Source organism: Falco peregrinus, chromosome Z (genome assembly GCF_023634155.1).
Source record: "Falco peregrinus isolate bFalPer1 chromosome Z, bFalPer1.pri, whole genome shotgun sequence".
NCBI classification, from domain to species: Eukaryota; Metazoa; Chordata; class Aves; order Falconiformes; family Falconidae; genus Falco; species Falco peregrinus.
In genome coordinates, this window is record NC_073739.1 from 23292856 (window position 1) to 23305085 (window position 12230).

The 12230-nt window shown below is 38.9% G+C and overlaps 1 protein-coding gene across 4 annotated transcripts in view; it reads left to right on the top strand.

Moving 5' to 3' along the window:
* Positions 1 to 12230, top strand: part of MCC (MCC regulator of WNT signaling pathway) — a 230681-nt gene that overhangs the window by 183568 nt on the left and 34883 nt on the right. For 3 of the 4 annotated variants that reach the window (XM_055790266.1, XM_055790268.1, XM_005242516.4), the window contains 3 exons: positions 9391 to 9537; positions 9845 to 9934; positions 10650 to 10798. In XM_055790266.1, coding sequence (XP_055646241.1) covers positions 9391 to 9537; positions 9845 to 9934; positions 10650 to 10798 — 386 coding nt within the window. The remainder of the gene's footprint in view (positions 1 to 9390; positions 9538 to 9844; positions 9935 to 10649; positions 10799 to 12230) is intronic. The other variant, XM_055790267.1, reaches the window with a different exon arrangement.

Sequence of the window (12230 nt, forward strand, 5' to 3'; positions counted from 1 at the left end):
GACTTTGTCCCTGTTAAAGCTGCAGAGTTTTGGCTGGATATGAAATAAATTTGTTTTAAAAACAGGTAGTTTCAAGTTCATGTTGAATTTGAGTGACAAGTTAGACCACTGTATCTCGGCAAAATTATTGGAAGTGTTGCTCTTTACTTACTGGCAGCAGATCAACCTGTTATGCAAATACTGTGTTTCTAAAACAACATTGTTATGTAGTGACTGTACATTTTATCATGAAGCTGCATTGTGTGAAACTTCCAGTCTTCAGCTACTGAGCCACAAATTACCTTTGAGAAACTGCCTAGCCTTTCTTAACACTAAAAACAGGTATGAGTGATGAAGGAAGGATACTAATCTGTTATCATATAAAACAAGACCACTTCAGCTTTTCCTTTGTAGAATTTGGGGGGGTTTATATATCAGGAGTGTAAGTCATTTTCAGTCTTGAAGTTTTTGGACTGTTTTTATAGTGACACTTCTTTTTAAACAGTGGCAGTACTACCCTTTGAGTTACAGAAGGAGCATTTATGTAGCTGGTAAATTATTGCAGGATTGTGGGGGGTGGGCAAGCGAGCAGAGAATAGAAGCGTGCGCCTGTGAAATTTGCTTACACAGATGCAGATAATGACGCTACAGATGATCCACATCAATGTTGGGATATCAAACGAGACAAAAAAAACAGATGGCCTTGAGGATAAAATTAATAGGAAAAAAAGTAGGTTTTGAGAAGTACGGAATGCAAGTTAAGGTGCATAAAAGATTGGTAGCAAGAATTTATGCTGACAGCCAGGGGCTCCTCAGTTAAAAAACTGAAGAGGGGAAAGAATTGGTGATTGTACCCTTAGGGACCAGCATGGCTGAACTGTTGATGCATGGTGGCAAATTCAGTCCTATAACGTAGCAGGTAAGTTATTTCTAGTAGAGACTGGAAAGTCTTTCTAAAGAGTGGTGAGATCTGATCTGGAATGTCATATGTAGTTCTTATTTCTTACCTTTGAAAAGTTTCAGTTTAAATCGGCAAAAAAAGATGTAGAAGATCGTCAGAGAAATGGGCAGCTTACTTGGAGAAGTGACTTAATGAGATTGTCCTGTTCAACTTGGCAAAGCAAAATCTGAGTTCAGTTTCTCTTAACGTGTGCTGGAGAAAGCAAGTAAGAATGGGAGCTAATAGCTGTTCAAACTTAGGGACAAAACTGGATCAAGAACAGAGTAATATAAACCAGTCATGGCTGTATTAGGCCAGAAATCAGACTGAGGTGTCTAACAGACAAGGGGGTTGTGTTTCTGAAGAAGCAGTAAGGAGTAAGGCTACTGACTTAAGTATTTTGAAAATGGAGTTTTAAAATATTAAAATTTGTATAATGAAGTGTACGACTACACAGGTATACCTATTAGAACCAGGATTGTTTCATTAGGATTGTATCCGAAGGAAAGCAAAAAAGCATACTTAACTGGCCCAGTTAATACAGCTGTGTTAATTCTAGAGCTAGCCTTAGTATCTCTGCACAAAACCGTGATGTTTTGTCTGGATGCCGGCAGTAACAGAGGGTTGGACGGGATAATAAGGAAAATCCTGTTTAGTTCTGTGTATGCAGACACCGCTTGACTTGGTCAGTCTGTATTGGAGTCCCTAGTTAACCAAGCATTTGTGGAGCCACACAAGTACTGGCTGTATTATTGAATTTTTCAGTTTCCTTAGTATAGGCAGGGCCCAGGACTAAAAGGGTAGTATTAATCATGCTGATCCAGTAGTTGCTGGTCTGTCTATTGGAACTGTTAGCAGGGACACGGCATGTGTTACTGATGTCTCTCTGTTACGGAAGCACCTCTGGTGGAGACAGAATTGAGGTCATCAACTTGTTTCATATAAGTGGCTAGAGCAATTGTTGGATAATAGCAGCAGTGGGAAGTTACCGACCCGAATTGTGTTCAGGCCACTGACCCTGGAGAGGGTGAATGATGAATTGCTCTGGAGAGATTGTGAGCTGCCTTTCATATACAGCAAGGCAGTTTAAATATTCATTCTTCTTTAATTAAGGGGATTTTTCTTCGACAGATTGGATAGATGTCTTGCCTGGTAGACAAAGGGTTAAGGTTGGATTGGCACAGGGCGTAACAAAATCAAGCAGCCTCTATATTCAGGCACAGCTGACAGGGTTTTTTGTTTCAGTTGTTTCATTTGTTCGCACCTGTAGCAGACTTTATTGAAACATGTTTTTAGTATCATACTGAACTTGCAGAACAACTGGTCTGTTGCCCCCACCAGAGAAGTTTGTTCTTGGTATATGACCCTGTCAGCAGCACTATGTAATTGTTGCACTGGAAACAGGTTTTTGCATTTTTAATGTAACTTTGTGTCCATAGTTGCAACATAATAAATGTTTTCTTTGACCTATTAAATTTTCTGTATGCCACCTGAACTCAAAATCACTTCAGGTTATTTCCCTGGAGAGTGGGAAAGTAGATCCAACTAAAATTTAGTTATTGTTCTTCTCAAATTAAATTGGGTGAAGTGAACAAGCTTGAAGTTGACCAGATCAATGGGTCTGTTACTTTAGACCAGTGCCTGTAATCAAGCAGAGTGCTTTCAATACATTTTTCTCAGGCTTGTTGGAGATTTAATTTCATTAGGTATTTACTGCGCTCAGTTAACAGATTGAGCAGCTTTCTAGAACAGTAGCTAAGAAACAACATACATAGGGACTTTGTTTCTGGTGGGTCATTAGTAAATGAGGTAATTGCTTATTTCTGTAGGGTGCCTGCAGTGTAGCAGCTAATTTCATAATGCAGAGGTTTATTTTACCTCTGTATGATATTGCCATATTAAAAATAGAATCTCCTTAAGTTTGAACCAGTCAATGCCATAGAAACTGCTTACACACAGCTGACCATAATCTTGAATCCCTGTATGAGTTCATGGGATTAATATTATTGATACATGAGAATAAGGTTGTAATCAGGTCAGCACTATTTACAACTGCTGTATGTAGTAACAGGCTTAAACAGTAGCAGAAGAAGTAATATTTGTGTTCTTACACAAAATCTCTTGTACCGGGGGAGTCAGATGAGCAGCACTGATAGAGCATGTAAACTCCATTATGGCTCCAAAGTAAGTGTTGTGGTTTTTTTTAATTACTGCCTATGAAAGTTGCCAGAGGAGTAATGCCTCAGCACAGCCCCAGCCAGCCCATTGACATAAGAAGCACTGGGTGTGGACACAGTGTTCAGGCTTCCCTGAAGCTGTTCTGAAGAACTAAGTCTTAAGTGAAAAGGTGGTTCCAGCTCTGTAAGTCTCTTATGTCTGTTCCCTGCACAAACCATATGTCAACATCTTCGGTTAATCAAATGCTTTTACTTGTGAGGATTATTCTGTATCTGCTCCAAACTTGGCTGAATTCACCAAACTGACCAGAACAAGAACAGCTTTAGTATTTTAGCTATCTTCGACTTAAGACCTTCATGAAAACATAATCTGCATTTTAATGCATGATCCCTCCAGCTGCCTGGTTGCCCCCAGTCCAAGAAGCTTTGTTTTAGCATCAGGGCTCTCCCAAAAGACCTTGTTTTTGCAAGGAGTTGAAAGCTACCCAGACCACAGCAGGAGTCCGGTCCTTGGCCTCACAGGCATTCCTGAGCCCAGCTGTTCTCAGATGACACAAAGCTGGCAGGAGCTGCTTGACTGTCCTTGTTTTGCCATCATTCATGTTGGGATCAGTAGGTATCATTCAGATTGCTTGGGAACACTGATACGTTCTGGGCCTTTAGAGATTATTATCAGCTTGCACAGTTTGAAGTGATCCTGGAACTGTTATGTCTCCTTGTCTCTCGTGTGCACCAGGAACTTGAGGTAGCAGCCAAAAGCCCTTTCCAGTCTCCGCCTCCTGCAGTTGCACGGTATTTGCTTGTGCAGCAGTATCTCTGCTTAGCTGTTAATGAACTAGAGCTGTGCTGCTGTTTCCAGGCTTGTATGCAAATGCTCAGTGATTGCACTGAAACTAAACGAGAAAAAGGTACCTGAGATAGGCTTACTGCCCTTGCTTGTGTGTGTTTCTGCCATGTGCTAGCCTGGATCAGAACACAGTTGTGCTCAGAGCTTTTAGGGAATCCACCCTTCACCTCCCATGTCATGTCCTGCCACATCCTTGGTTTTTATTGCTTTGCATCCTTTATAGAGGTGCAGAGCCCGTATCATTCCTCATGGAGCACTGCGTTGAGGGACTTTTGTCCGAAATGTGTCAAAAGCAGAGGAGGGGTTGCTTGGTAACATATTTGTATCACCCAGTGCACTGTAGCCTTTCCTGCTACTTAAAAAAGCTGTATATATAAACCCGAGTAGCACACTGGTTTTCCCATAGCTGCTTGTGTCTGCGTGTTGTTCTCTTTCTCAAAATAATTGTTTTGCAGATTGATTTTCAGGTCTGCCAGAGAAGTAGCGCTTCTAGTGACAATTCAGTTCTTACTTATTTCTTGAAAGTAAACATCTTTGCAGAGGAGAGATGTTCTGTAAGTGCCTCCTTTGAACTGATGAGTGCAGGTCCAAGCTCATTCAGCTCCAGAGAATTCATTGTGGAGATGGCCCTTATAAATACCAGCAGAGACAACGTTACCATACTCGGTCAACCACAACAGACAACCTGCAGGAAATTAGACCTTGTTAGGTCTGGTACTCACAGTTTAAAGAGGACTGAAAATTATCTGGCTGAAAATAATCTCCGCTAAGCCTGACTGAAAGGTTAGGGGTGCTTTAGTCTGGGAAGGGCCCTTGCCACTCGGAGCAGCCTGAATTGTCACACCGGTATTTCGTTTTCCATCTTCCCCTCCACAGATTTGCACTATGCATGAATAAATTGGATCTTATGAGAGGTAGATTCAGCTTCCTGTGGTTTGTTGTACTCCATCTTCCTCCTCGGTATAACAGGGGAAAAAACTGAAGCAGTATTGAAATGCTGGGGTAAAAAAATGTTATTATTTGAAGTGCTTGAAGATACTGCATGATGAAACAGGTGACAAGTAGGGTAGAAAGAAAAGAATCAAAGGCATGCCCCTTATTTGAAACTGGTTTAGGAACAAAAGCAGCAAGTATCCATTGAATGTGGAAATCAGTGGAAAAAAACAGGCAGTTTGCAGCTGTGTGGTTTTATTTAGGATATGTTAACAAACCACGTAGCTAGCTGTGAGTATGCATGTGTGAAAAGAGTAAGAACATACTTCTTAGATTCGTGATTACAGATAATGAGTATATTCCACCAAAGTATTTTCTGTAACCCAACATGCATTTCTGCAAACATGTCTATGATGTCTATTAATCACTTATGAACTCTTCATATGTCAAACATTACTGTAGTGTGCCAGCCCCTTTTTCTCTTCTGCCCTTGCTCTCTTTGCTTAGATCTTAAAGTACACGTGAGAAATTATGCTTTATTTTTCCCTATTTCCTACTTCAATTTTGGCATTCTAAGATAAAAGTTAGAAATGCAGCTAAACAATTGGTTCATATTGCTAAATATCAAATATTAATAGATAATATTTTCAGTTATTTCAGTTTATATTAATAACTTGAGAATGTATGCCTGCACCTGACTAACCTTGGTACCTAGGCTATCTATTGGTCTGAATTCTAATGGCTCTGTTGCTTTGTGTCTCACTTAATGTCCCTGCTCCTGCTCTTGTCAAGGTTTCTGCACTTCTATACTTCCATAATTCTTTGGACTTCTTCCAGCTGTTCAGAAGATCTTTGGTCTTTCCTTTTTGCAGTTGTGGATTTCATAGATGTTTCCCTGGATTTCTTCTTTTTTCCTCTGTTCTCGCCTCCTCCTTTTTTTTTCTGATCATATAATTAAATCTGCCTCTCGGCCACTTTCCATCTCAGTTTAGAGGTTTAGGATTTTATGGCAATTTTTGCATGCTGGATATTTCCATCTTTAAAAGAGTATGTTGCAAGGGCTAAAGAAATCTTTCTTTAATTTCTTCCCCAGCTCACAAATCCATACTTCCTTGTCTTTCAGTGGAACTTTTTTGGTTTTGTTTCATTCCTTCTCTTCCCTCATTGGATTCTGCCAATGTTGTCATCTATTTGCTATAAGATCTGCCCTTCCTTTCTCTCCCTTCTCAAATTGTTTATTTTGTCTCATGTGCAGTACTGCAGTTGCTTTCATTCTAGTAATAAATGTAACCTTCAAAATAATTTATATTACATTAGTAATGACTCTTAAAGCTGGTAGAAGTATTGAGCTGGTGTGGTCAGACAATTTTTAATCATACTTTTTGAGCTAGTCTATTCATCATCCATACCTTCACCAATTCAGAGAAGAAACTTGCTCTTGTGAACTTTTTTTTTCTTTATTCTTGTTCTTTGGTCTTCCTTTATTTTTCCTTAGAATTACTACTAGTGTGGAAAAGTACTTTCTGAGGAGATGGTGCATACTGCTCTATTTACGGTGGAGGTTTTGGTGACCAGAAATAGTTACCTAAACTGTCCCTGGGCAGTCTGGTGGGTGGGCGACCCAGACATGAGATTCTGACCTGGTGAATGTGTGACTTGTGAGATTGGTGATTTTACAGGTCAGACAAACTTGCCCTGTTATCCTGCTCAGAATTACCATCCAGTACTCAGCATTGCTAAAGTTAGAGCAGTTATTTATAGCAATTAATTCAGCATGTAATTTCAGAAATGAAGGCCTGAATCAGTAAACACATCAAGAAGCATGAATAAGCAGGCAGTTTCTTTTAAGTTGTGGTTGCTCCTATGATACAGTATTAAAGTAATGACTTCAACAGATTTATAACTGTGCTGTGCTCTGAGTTTTCTTTTATAAATGCTTTCCTGAGCAAAGCTTTGCCTAGCTGCAGTCTTAGCCATGTTCATTTTTCTTTCTGTTGCTAATGTTGTTTTACAAATCCTTAAGAATTATTGGCTTTGTAATTATGGCCAATGGTGGCTGCTCAGTAATAAAACATAGACTAAAGGAAACCTGTCTGCATTAAAGTTTTATATAATATTGTCCTTACATAAAGTGGTTTTAAACTTTGGAGTAAATGAATGCTTAGCATTTTAAGCAACTTTAACACTCTGTTTCCTGCTTGCCCTTAAATTTAGAATGTTACTTGCTTTTGGACTGAAATCTGCCAGGACTAGCTTCTGGGCATAGGTGAATATTTTAGCAGTTTTTAAGACAGGCGTTGAGGCAGGGATTTGTTTTTATGAAAAATACATCCCTAGTGGTTTGGCTGTTTGTTTGCTTTTAAACAATGCTGCAGCTTAAGCACTTGGGGCGTTTAGTTTGGAACAGCTTGGGTTAAAAGAAACAGTAATAAATGTGATTTTGATTTAATGAAGTTTTGGGGTTGCTCTTTTTTTCGATGTAAATGCCACAGTATTAATTCTGTCTGCACTGGCATTCCACATCTGCAAGCAGAAACATGCATACATGGTTTATTTCATTTTATGCATATCAACAAGCTCAAGTGATTGGTTTGTATCAGTAGAGCACTTCTGTCCTTAAGGTTTGCATTAGTGCAGCTGTACCCATGTTGAAATTATATATGTCTATTTGAACAAAGGAGGCCTCAGATGCAAATATGTAGAAGACACATGCTATGAATGTGCACTTTATGCACTCTGCTCAGTTACCTTCATGATGTAATTAGAGTTAAGATGTCTAATTCTGAGGCAAGTACCCATGTCCATTTTTTAGCAACTTACTTTAAACAATGGAGATTTGATTTGAAGTTTTGTGTACTTTTTTTTTTTTTTTTTTTTAACAGAGAGACCAATGGAGGAGTTTGGGTTCATTTTGTTTAAGGTGTAGCATGCCCCCACGATGCAACAGGGAAGTTATGAGCGTAGTTAGCCTTTATGTGCTCTTCTTATTGCCACTTAACAGCTTTCTATTAGTAACACACAATTGTTCTGCTCCGTTACATAAAACACACAGGGTTTTCTTTCTTTTTTTGTAATTTGCACATACCTAAAAATTCTGTTATTTTGACAGCAACTCAGGCAACCTGGCCTTCAGTTTGCATACAGCTGAGGGAGAGACAGGGGCATTCTTCAGGGAAGTAGAATCAGAGTGTAGGGGATCATAGCAGGCATAAATTATACTGCTCTGGTGACTGGAGACGGTTACAGCTTGAACTCTTTCCTCAGTGCAGTAGATTGAAGAGATCTGTATATGTTTGCGCAGAGGACATGCTGCTGCTTCTTCAAGCAGAGGTTGCTAAAGCGCTGGTGACCCTATAGTGAAAGAAAGCTAGGCTTTAATGCAGCTTTAATTTTGATATTTTTTTGATTAAGGCATTTCAGCTTGCTTAATCAGTTCTTTGTGTAAATGTATTATATTTAGTATAAAATCCTACCTTATTTTAGAGAATAGGAATCACAGTTGCATTCCATGCTACAGGTGTGTATCAAATCGACTGAACTTCTATTTCACTAGTAAAATTGCACCAGTTTGTTTTGCAGATGGACTGTTCCAACAAAATCGGCATAGAAACTTGCGTATTAAAGTAAACACTTTATATTTGGGGAAATTTCCTTTTCAGATGATTTCTTCCCTCTCCTCTCATCTCACACTCTGAGGTTCTGTGGGAGAAATGAGCTCTGTCACTTTACCTTGTGGCATAGTTGTTGTGTTAAGCAGACCATTTTTTCTTTGCGAAGTATTATTCCAAAGTAAGCACTATAATCTTCAGCTTAGGTCTAGTTCGGCTTCTGCAGGCTATTGGTTTTTTAAACATTTTAGTCCTGAAAACCATTCAGTGTCAGTTCTACAAGTTATGTGTTATGAAAATCATGCAGTGTTTGTGGTGTATGTCTGCAGAGAGCTTCTGCAAACTGTTGTTTGGGTACTTTGCTGGTATTTTCTTGTCTGTACATACACGCTATATGATAGCTTTAATTAACTGTGCATTTGAAAGCGTGTTTATTCTTTGAATTTCTTTGACCTTTAAATATGAGAAAGCCATCCTGTGATACATTTATGTAAAGTTTTTTCAACACTAGAGCTTTCCATTAACAACAGGTTCTTCGTGTGATTTGTTAGGATCATAATCTTGTCTAGAGGCTTAGCTCCATCTCAGAGAGAGTAACTTCTATACATATAGTGGAGCTGCACTGAAAGGGTTACATAAAACAAGCTGAAACTTTCAATAATTACTCTACAGTATTACATTTACATATTTGCACATTGCAAATAGTTTAAAAAACTGACGACAATGGAATTTTAAAACAACCTCCCTTCATCTTCTCCCTACGTGAAAACTTCGTGGCCACCACAGGACAAAATACAACTTCTGTGCTCAAGCCAGAAGCAATTAGGGTTTGCCAGACAATGAGAAAATCTCCAAACTATTTAAACCATGAAAGTGGAAAAACCAGAATGTTATGTTTTATTGTAGGTTCGGGAACTGCAAACACGTTTGCAAAGTGTGCAGGCAACAGGCCCTGCAAGCCCAAGTCGTCTCACTTCTGCCAATCGACCCATTAACCCCAGCACGGGAGAGCTGAGCACAAGCAGCAGTAGCAATGATATTCCCATAGCCAAGGTGAGCTCTTTTGTGTTGCAGTAACACTTGCCATTTTCTGGGAAAAGCAGGCTTCATTTTGCACAGCTGCTGTGCAAGCATGTGATTAACTGGGAGATACCTAGACTCCCCAGAGTTTTCTGGAGTCCTAAGCAGGCTCGTGAACTTGAGCTGCAGAAGGGAATTATGCGCTAATGACTGTAATTCTCTCACGTATCACTTTTACAGTAGTTCAAGTTTGCAAGTGGAGCTAGCGAACAAGTGCATTTTGTGTAACCTTTATGGAGTGTGGGTTCCTGTGTAACCTGTTCAGCATTCTGACTTACAGATTGCTGAAAGGGTGAAGTTGTCAAAGACAAGATCAGAGTCTTCATCATCTGATAGACCTGTCTTAGGATCAGAAATCAGCAGCATAGGGGTAAGGACTAATAATTATGTGCATGCATGATGCTGTCTGAAGATGACTCATATTCCATTAAAAGCAGCATTGTTTTCTTACTAAATGAATGTATGAATGAACAGAAAAATTTCAAAAGTTCTTTAGAGAAAAATGTGGCGACAGAACATATTTAAACCTGTATTAAGATCTCATTTTCTCATAATATTAAGATCTCATTTTATCATAACTGGTGGCTAGAAGTCATTCTCTGAGTGACTTCAAGAGGATAAATTTGGAGTCAGTTCTTCCAAGATCCTGCTCTTCAAGAGAAGACTCTTCAGTTGCATTTCACAACTTCCAGTCAACAGACAACAGGTTGCTTTGTAATGCCAATGTAAATTTGTAACACTGTTGGTACTGTGTGTGAATATTTGTTTCACTGAGGAGTTTGCGTTTCACTTACCACTGACCTTTTGCTAAGCTTTCAAGAAAACTAAGAATTTGCATATTAGGCTTTTAAATATATGATGAAATAGTGGGCTTTACCATTTGGTTAGTAGAATTTTTAATCAAAATAGCTTCTTAAAGTGGAAGCTTGTAAATGTTCTATGCAATGTAAAATTCACAGTAAAAACTGATTGATGAATGCCTTGAAGTGAGTGCATGCAAGCAAGTGAAGCTCTCGGTGCAGACCGCCTGTGGGAGGAATCCAGTGGTTGTCTGTTCACAATGATCTATTAACTGCCCTGTGCAGGTGTCTAGTACTGTGGCTGAACATTTGGCACATTCCCTCCAAGACTGCTCAAACATCCAGGAAATCTTCCAGACTCTTTATTCACATGGATCTGCTATCTCTGAAAGTAAAATCCGAGAGTTTGAAGTGGAGACAGAGAGATTAAATAGGTAAGGTTTTCTGCTGTTAGCTTTATTAAACTTGTTTCTCCTTTTTGAACATTTCTTAGTTCATTCCCAGCTCAGCTGTGGCAGCTGCAGATAAACATGGAGTATAGTTGCTGATGAGAAGATGGGATTGTATACTAAGGATTCTTACCATTAGTATGACAGTTTGGTCATGTATTATGAGATCAGCATGGCACCTTCACCTGTGATGGTTTGCACTGTAGAGTATCCTTCTCTATGGCTGACCAAGCAGACATGGCGTCTTTTTTTCATGAGAGGTATCACTGCTAGAAATAAGACTTCCCGTAACTTTCTCCCCATCATTTTGGAATTATCTTGCTTTGTTTTGTCCTGGAAAAACAGAATTGTAGCATTAATTGTATCAAAAAAGGTACTGATGTGTGATGATGTGGCATATATATCAGCAAATAGACCTCTGTCTGCGAAAGAAAGATTGCAGCTTTCTGGTTGCAGTCAGAATGCTGCTGGTGTTATCCTTCAATAAAGCTTTATCAAAACCATGTTGTCTTTGGCACATAGAATCAAAACTGTGGATCAGGAACATGAGAATCATGTCTCAGCATGTTTCCTTCCAGGTTCTCTCTTCCCCACAGCTATCTCAAATTTAGTCTGATTAGTACAATATCTCTTTTATTTGTAGCTCATGTTTTTGTAGTGCTGCAAAATGTGATCCTTTTCTTCATCTTTTTTTTTCTTTTTTTCCCATGCACTGCACAATTATGCTTTGACTACATGTGTCTTTATAGGAGGTGTCAAAGAAGATACAGGAGGTTAAGCACGTGAGAAGATCTAGCATCTAGGAAATACAGGGCTGTGTTCGTTCTGATCATCGAATAGACGTATACTAATCCTTCTTTTTGTGTTTGTCAGTTATTTTAGAGTTCTGAATGGCACTGATTTCTCCATTATCCTACCTACTCAAATTCTGAAATCATTTGCCTGTTTGTTTTCAGTGTATGTTCAACTTTCATGATTAGGCATTGTACATTGATGTGTAGTGCAATTAGCAGTGAAAATAAACAGTAATGCTGATATTCTGAAGCCCCGTTTTCAGATTCAGTTAACCTCACTGAGAAGAACATTACATTTAAGTTTTTATATGAGCTTCTGTTTGACTGTTGCTAGAACTTTGGAAGATTTCATTGCCTCATTGAAACTTCATTTGTATTTTGGAGATTACCTCTCTAATCATAACCAAAATACTAGTTCAAGTGAAATGGTTTTTCTGGATGTTCCAAAGAAAGGGGTCATTTGTGCAGCTGTGTGATCCCTACACACACACACACACATTGCACTAATGAATATGCCACTTAAAACAAGAAGCAAATGTTGAAGGATGAAGTGAGGAATGGAGGCAGATACATTTTATGTACTGTATTTTATTTTATTTTACATTTATACATTACTATTAAGG